At 45.8% G+C, this 8,518-nt stretch overlaps 1 protein-coding gene across 1 annotated transcript; it reads left to right on the top strand.

Annotated features, from left to right (window-relative positions):
* The first annotated feature begins 407 nt into the window (after positions 1-407).
* On the top strand, positions 408-7,318 carry LOC128303929 (tyrosine-protein phosphatase 69D). The gene is made up of 12 exons (XM_053041034.1): positions 408-768; positions 841-949; positions 1,038-2,890; positions 2,961-3,191; positions 3,394-3,655; positions 3,813-4,401; positions 4,469-4,780; positions 4,847-4,999; positions 5,062-5,352; positions 5,425-5,726; positions 5,798-5,933; positions 6,030-7,318. Exons 1-12 carry the CDS (start codon positions 687-689, stop codon positions 6,111-6,113), a joined length of 4,404 nt encoding a protein of 1,467 aa, XP_052896994.1. The 5' UTR covers positions 408-686; the 3' UTR covers positions 6,114-7,318.
* The last annotated feature ends 1,200 nt before the right edge of the window (positions 7,319-8,518 follow it).

Genomic DNA, 8,518 nt, shown 5'->3' with positions numbered 1-8,518 from the left:
TGGCCTGTAATTAACTGTAAATGATAATGACGGAAGGAAACCTTTTCCAAAAAATTTAATTTATAAAATACATCGCAACATTTTCACGCTGTTTGACAGAACACTTCACAATCTGTCAGACGTCAAGTCGGCACCGTCGGGTGTCAGCGTGTGCATTTTATTCCAACCCGGTCCACATTCACTTCGGTCGCCATTGTACACGGTTTTTGTTTTCCCATTCCCGTTTGGGTCCGCAAAATCGCTGCCGAAAAACGCCGAAAACATGAAACAAAAGCAATAGAAAGTGGATGATGGTTGCGTGCAGTGTAGTTGCGATAGAATAAAGTGCGTAACGCGCACCGGCACAGTGCAACGAGTGTGTGATAAGCCGCATCCGAACCACCACCATAAGCGCAAGAAGAAAGAGGTGTTCCGTAGGCGCAGCAAGCAAGCGAGCGGAAGAAGAAGTAGAAGCAATAGCGGAAAGCGTACCAGGGGCAGAGCAATCAACGAACGAAGCGGGCGAGATAAATCCGTGTCGGTTGTCCGTCCGTGCCCGTCCGCGGAGCAATTCGCGGCATAGTTTGGGTGTTGGCAGGCAAAGGTTAAGACACACAAGGGAGGGTGGATTTGCAGCGACAAGCGAAGCCGATCATAGTGCCATTGAAGAGCTGTCTTCACACGCTCTTACCCGTAGACGGCAAGCAATGTGGAAAAAGCAAGCCTCCCTGTGTTGGCTCGTAAGTGTCTACGTCGTGTGTCAGCTGGTCGCAGCGAAGAATAACCAAGGTAGTAGTAACGCCAACCATCGACCCGGTGTCTGTCTGGTGATGACTAATGCATTTTTACGTCCGTTTTCAGTGCGGGAGGAATACTTTATTACCGGTAGCAACGGAACGCTGTCCTGTGCCACATCGGAAAACCAGAACATTGTGTGGCAAAAGAATGGCGCAAACATTTCAAACTCTCGGTAAGTGTAAGGGCCAAAAGCCAAAAAGGGGCGTATACACATAACGGATTACTAACGGTGTGCAAATACACACATATCTCGTTTGCAGAATATCGTTCCTTATCGTGGATAGCAGCGAGGCGGTACGAAAGTGGCCGTACTTTGTGCTCGAGGATGAGGCAGACGATGCAAATGCGCAGAAACTGTTCTACACGCTGACGATAAACAATTTTACCAAATCGGACGAAGGGAACTACACCTGCTACAACCTGGAAAATGGTCTCAACGTGTCGTACTCCGTACGCACCGTAATTTTACCAAAGATCACCCAAACTAGCAATGACAAAATTAGGACTAAGACGACCAGCATACAACAGTTGTACTGTGTGATCGAGGCATTCCCGCTGTCACACACCGTCTACTGGGTGAAGGAGGATGCGTCGGGTGAAAACAGTATGAAGGCGCTGGCCAACAATTCAGCACAGCGGGAGATCGACGAACGGCACATGAATGCAACCCTAACACTGCGCGATCTCACAAAAGCCCACAACGGCACTTACTCGTGCGTGGTAATGCCTTCGGCACAGATGCAAGCCAACTATGAGGTTAAGAAATCGATGGCCCTTTTGATCCTGGACGTGCCACAGGTAACGATCGATTACGCAAAAGCAGTAGGTGCCAACAAGATCTATCTGAACTGGACGGTCAACGATGGGAATGATCCGATTAAGAACTACATCGTGCGGTACTTGAAAACGGGTGATCAGACGTTTACGTACTACCGTGAAAAGATAGGGGGAAACAATTCTTTCTACGTGCTGGACGGATTCGAGCCCGGGACGGATTACAAGATCAGTTTGGGTGCATCCAATGGGCAGGGTGATAGCAAACATCATGAATACAGTGAAACCATTCGGACACTCGACACTGACCCCAGCTTCACGCCGCTAGTGGAAGTGAAAGGAAGCACGCATTCTACGATCACCATCGGGTGGGCTCCACCGCCAGCAAATCTCACCGATTACATCCAATACTACGAGCTGGTCGTATCGCTTGCCGGTGTAAATGCTTCCATCATGAAAAAGGAAGCGTTCCATCCGCAGAATAGCCGTAATTTACCGTACATGTTCGACAACCTAGCTACGGCGACGGAATATACCTTTCGTGTGCGGGCTTGCAGTGAGCTGACGAAGATTTGCGGCAATTGGTCAGAACCAGTCAACGGAACGACCAGCGATGGACAAGCATCGTCTCCACGGAACCTCAAAATAAGCTGCTCGCATCACAACATTTCGCGTCGTAACTTTGTGCGCGTGCGATGGGAAGAACCGGAAATTCCAAACGGCAAAATTATGTCCTATCAGACCATCCTGAGCGGGGTCGCTAACTATCGCTCGGAGTTTGGTATGATGAAGAACGAAATCTGGGGACCGAAGATTAAAAACATTCACACACTGGCCACCGAGTATGATAATGTACCGCCGAACACAAACTACACAGTGAACGTTACAGCCCACACGCGCACGAAACGGCCCGGTGTGGTTGCTTCGGCCACCTGTACCATGCCGGCTACAACGCCCGACAATCTTGGTCGCATCAGTTGGGGCAAGTTACGCACGGACCAAGATGACTGGATCTTCAAGTTGTTTTTGCCACGACTTTCCGAACGGAACGGACCGATCTGCTGCTATAAGATATACCTAACGCGCATCCACGTACACCACAACGGCTCACTGCCTGCGCCAGAGAACGCACTCATTACGAGTTATGCCGACGTGCATTCAATCAATAACACTCACGGAGGAACGTATCTGGCGGAGGTGTTTGCTGGTATGAACAGCCAGACGGAGATATTTCTGGGCGATGGGAAGAACAGTCCAGCGGTAGGGTTATGTCCACAGTGTCTTCAAATGCGGCACCCGGTGCATCATCCAGAACCAGAACGTTCAGCTGTTACAACAGGTGGGTCCAATTTGTCAAAGTGGAAACGTTTGATTTATTATTGAATATCTATTTGACTATTCCCAAACAGAATTGCCTGCTGCGAAAGATGATCTTCCAGCTGATGACGATGTGACATCAGCGCCTGGCGGAGGACGAACGGGCAACGAAGCGGTACCATTAGAAGATGAACGGAAAGCGTCTTCCAATCACGAAAAACGAGATACGGGAAAATATTTCGAAGCACTGCCTCGTTTGGAGACGGTGTTCGACGGTGCTCTGGATCCGACTAGTAATTACACCGGTTTTCTGGAGGTTGTCGGTAAGTTTTATCGTCTAGACTCTAGACCAGGGGTCTCCAAATCTTTCATTTAGTTGGGGGCAATTCACACAGAGGCTGAAAGCTCTCGAGGGCCGCATGTGGCCCGAGAACCGCGGTTTGGATACCCCTGCTCTAGACGATGGGACAATATCCGGGGGAAGAAAGGATATATTTATTACATGGTTTATATCCCTGATTGCAGTAAAAACCGATAGTGGTGATGATGGACGTGACTACGTCTCAACATTTAGCGATTATTTCCAAGAAATGAATGCCGGCGCTCCATCGGAAGAAGATACGGATGGAAACGATATCTCCTACATACTGAACATTGTTATTCAAGTCTTACTGGCACTGATTGCCGTTGTCGTGATTGTGCTGATGGTCCTCTGTTTCTTACACAAGCACGTTAGTAACAATATTGCGCAGGAAGGAGAAGCGATTAGTTTGGGTGACTCTTTGAGGTAAGTGTTTTTTTTCTCGAAATTAGTCCGTAAATCAGGTCCGGGAGGTCGAAGCAAGAGAGACACCATCTCGTTTGTGTTTGTGTTTCCACAAAAGCCAACCATTTTGTTTCCCTGGGACTATTTTTGGCTCCCTTCCTATCACCCCTCTCTACAGACGCGCCCTCTGCAATGGTGGCCGTGGTGTTAATGCTCATCATCGTCATTTGCTCGGTTCTAACAGTGCCAAGCCGCCGGTCCTTCCGCCGATCTCGAAAGATGATCTCCCGAAAGCGTACAACGAAAAGCACAAAGACTCTGACTACGGGTTCCAGCATGAATTCGAGCTGCTACCGGACAAGTTTGCCGACCGAACCACAAAGAACTCTGACATGAAGGAAAATATGCCGAAGAACCGGTATCCTGACATCAAGGCGTATGATCAGACGCGCGTGAAGCTAACCCCACTGAACGGATTGGCCGGATCAGACTACATTAATGCGAACTTTGTGATCGGATACAAGGAGCGGAAGAAGTTCATCTGTGCCCAGGGTCCTATGGATGCAACTATCAACGATTTTTGGCGCATGATCTGGGAACAGCATCTGGAGATTATCGTCATGTTGACGAATCTGGAAGAGTACAACAAAACCAAGTGTGCAAAGTACTGGCCAGAAAGTACGAACGATTCTATTCAGTACGGTGAGCTGCTGATCACCTTCCAGTCCCTAACATACTATGCTGATTATATCGTTCGCACACTAAAGGTAGCTATTACTGGAACTGATTCAGGTCTGAATGTTTCTTTATGTACAATCCTTCATTACTATGCAGGTCACAAAGCGGTCCGCCAGTTCTGGTGAGGAAACATCGCGCGAGATCAGTCAATACCACTATCTGGCGTGGAAGGATTTCATGGCTCCGGAGCATCCACAAGGCATTACGAAGTTCATCAATCGTATCAATTCCGAATACTCGCTGCAGCGTGGCCCAATATTGGTACATTGCAGTGCAGGCGTCGGTCGAACAGGCACGTTTGTAGCCCTCGATACGCTAATGCAGCAGCTACAGGAGGAGGGTCAGGTGTTTATTTTCAACACCATTTGTGATATGCGATATCAAAGAAATTTCCTCGTCCAATCTTTGGTAAGTGAGCATTGTCTTTTTGGGGTGGTATTTTAGAACTTATCTTACAATTTGATATCTTTTTAGAAACAATACATATTCTTGTATCGAGCCCTAGCCGAGCTGGCCTATTTTGGTGATACAGAGATCGACCAAAAGTCGCTGGCAAGCACAATTGAAGCATTGAAACAACCGTCTTCAGAGAACGTCGAAATATCACGACTTGAGCTCCAGTTTCAGGTATGGTTGACATACAGTCAAAGCGAAGGCCACCGTACTGAGCAATGTGCTTTATATTTCAGCGTTTAAAAGCGTTCCAAGAGGACACGCGGAAAACCACCACAATGGGTTCGAGTGAGGAGAATAAGCCGAAAAATCGCTCCGATTCGTGCATTCCGTACGATAAGAACCGTGTCATACTGGCCCCTATACCGGGGCGGGATCATTGCACCTACATTAATGCATCCTTTATCGATGGTTACGATGATGAGAACAACTTCGTCATCACGCAGGATCCGATGGAAGAAACCATTTTCGACTTTTGGCGCATGATATTCGAGCAGCGCATCAAAACGATCGTCATGTTTTCAGAGGTATAGTGTCCAATATTGGCGGATCTGTTCTTAAATTGAAACGATATAAACCTGTGTTTTTTGTTACAACAGATTGGTGACGGTGTCAACAACAAGTGTCCCAGGTATTGGGCAGACGAGGAGATGAAGTACGAGAACTTGCTAGTGTCGTACATCCAGAGTGAGAGTGGTCCTTACTACACGAAGCGCGAGTTTACTGTCACCAACTGCAAAACGAACGACACGATCCACGTGACACAGTTCCAGTATAATGGGTGGCCCACGGTAGAGGGCGAAGTCCCAGAGGTAACTCGTGGTATGATCGAGATTGTGAACCAGGCGCAGAAGCATAGCTCTCAGCAGCAGGACATCTTTACAATTGCCGTTCACTGCAGGTAGGCAACCGTCTTGCGCTTCGCCGTATCATTCGATTATCTAATTTTTACGTCTTCCCACTTTTTTACAGTCTCGGAACGGACAAAAGTTCCCTTTTCGTTGCCATGTGTATATTAGTGATGCAGCTGAAGACGGAGAAACGTGTTGATATTTGCACGGTGGTGCGAAAACTTCGAGCACAACGTAGTTTAATGATACAGACATATGTAAGTAGTGTGATATGCTACGAAAGCATTTGATTATCGCATAAGGCGGTGATGGGTTTATTCACTATTTGTACCGTTTGTTTGTTTTCTTTCCAGGCACAATATGAGTTCTTGCATAGGGCTATTGTAAATTTTGCTGATCTGTATAAAATATCGCTAGGCATCGTAAACGATTGTTGATAAAAGGCATAGAGACCGGCTCGAGGTAGTAATTAATATTCGAACAATATTAAAGCAAACAATATATTAAACAAAACACTGAACACAAAACAAAATACAATATATACGTATCGTAAGTCGGCCATGAGTGTAGCAATGGTACTGAGTGAAGATCAGTAACGAATGTGGCTTCCTTTGAAAGCACAGGCAAAACGTGGGGGTCAGCAAGACAGAGTCAGTAACAGAAGCAGTATAGCGTATGCAAAGTAGGACAGAAGCAAAAGAGATTGAAGGCTTATTATCTGAAACGATTGACAAACAAGAAAGTTCCAGTAAGAGTTAAGTAGGTGGCTAGTGTGCAGGCTATTATGAGAGAGAAAGGTATGAACCGATGAACACCGAAACTTAGAAGTTTAACACAGTAAAGAAACGATAAAACAAACCTAACATAATGGGGGAGCTTTGTAGCTCCTTTCATTTTTTTGGAACATTTTATGTGAAGAATGACAATTAGGATTAACTCTTTTTATATATACCGAATACACTGATACCACGCGATACAAGGAACCAACCCGACCGTTCTACAAAAGAAAATGAATCTGGAGGGGTGCGCGCAGATAACAAAACAGAGACAGGAGACTAAAGTCGATAATTATGAACTTTTGGTTTCGGTTAGTTTTTTGGCAAAACGATCGCTGATTAGCGGTGGTAAATCAAACCTCAATTTCAACTCAGGCCGGCCCGTAAACAGTAATGGTAACAAAGCGATGGATTTTGGGTGCATTAGACCAACAACAATACACCTTTGCCTCTGCCGCCCAACCGTGATAATGCGGGGTGTGGTGATGTATGGGGACATACGTGCCATCAATAGAGGTTTGTTATTTCTGTTTGTAATCTTGTTTGCCTACGACACAACGATCGTCACATCGCCAACAGTAGGATTGCAAATTTTGGTACTAGATTGATATAACAATCACTTAGCTAGAATTGTAGAATGTTCCCACACTGGTGACGAAAAGCCAACACATTATTAGGAAACACATTTTTTGTCGTACAACAAAGCGCCGCGGTATGCAAATGCTTTTGCTGCCACATAAATCTAGTCTGATATGATAACCTTACCAACACTTTCTCTGATGTGTTGCAGCTATAGCCTGTAACTTGCACTCACTGAAAGCATTCCATTACACGGTACGCCATATCTACAATGGTGCGCGCAGCATTTGCTCATTGTTCTCTGTGCTGTTTTGTCTGATCGTTTTTTTTGTTGGCAAAGAAACGTTTGCACACCTGTGGTCCAAATGCTTCGGTAGAATCAATGTTACTGTTTTTTTTTGTTTACTCGCGACAATCCGTAGAATTGAGGATTAAATTCTCTAAATGCCATCGCCCTCGTCCAAAGCACACACGCGTACATTCAAAGCTACCAACATACAATCACACACGCATGCATTAATACGAAAATCAACAATTACTCATTAATTATATCGATAGGCGTAACATAATATACGAATCTAGACGATAGATGTGATTAGACTCGAAAAAAGGAGAAACGAACAAGCGGGTTGAGATCGCCTTCGAGGAACGTTTGGTTTAATGGTATGATTTAAGTTAATGCTCTGACGCTTCTCATTTCTCTAAGTCATCTTACCTCCCGGCGACGATGTAGCAGACCGATCCATCACGAAACATGTTGGCCATGGCACGATTAGAAAAATGAACCCTTAACACAAAACATTACACGATAAGGAAAATCCGTAAAGACGGAACACTGTTGTACCGCGCTGTGACCCACCCCCCCCCGTGTGCATGGGCAGAGTCCGTCGTTTTCTTTTATGTTTCCTTAAAGTAATAGAAGTGTCAAAAGAAGGAATAGGTATTTGGCTTCTGTGGAGCCGAGTAAGTCAACCGCGCACAACATTTTTACGCTCTCATCTGCCACCATCCCAGCAAAGGATTGATGGGCATTGAGTATTCTTTCCCTGACGCTGTGCCTTCCATTCACCGCGTAGTGTTTTTAGAAACAGGAAAGGGGATGGATGACACATGGCCCGGCCACAGTATAGTACCCGCTTGTAGGATCGCTTTTGCGTGAGGCAACTTTGAAGCGTTGGCAATTATCAACGCGCAACTCCATGTGCAGCATGGTGTGTACTGGAGGGATTTTGTTTTAGCTGATAATGTCTAGATTTGTTACGATTAACGAGATCGCTTGCAAACATAGAAACTAAATACGATCTGTTTCGGAAGCGATATAAACCATCGTTATGATGTGGTCAATCTAGACGATCAAAAAACCATTCGAGGATAATATATCGCGAGCCGGTTATCGCGTCTTCGGTTATGTTTCCGTTCAGATTTTCATTAAGTAGACACATTATCCTAAGCAAGCAAGCAAACTGCAGCATAATTATCAAAAATGA

This window comes from Anopheles moucheti, chromosome 2 (assembly GCF_943734755.1).
Source record: "Anopheles moucheti chromosome 2, idAnoMoucSN_F20_07, whole genome shotgun sequence".
NCBI classification, from domain to species: domain Eukaryota; kingdom Metazoa; phylum Arthropoda; class Insecta; order Diptera; family Culicidae; genus Anopheles; species Anopheles moucheti.
This window is presented reverse-complemented; position numbering and strand designations above follow the sequence as displayed.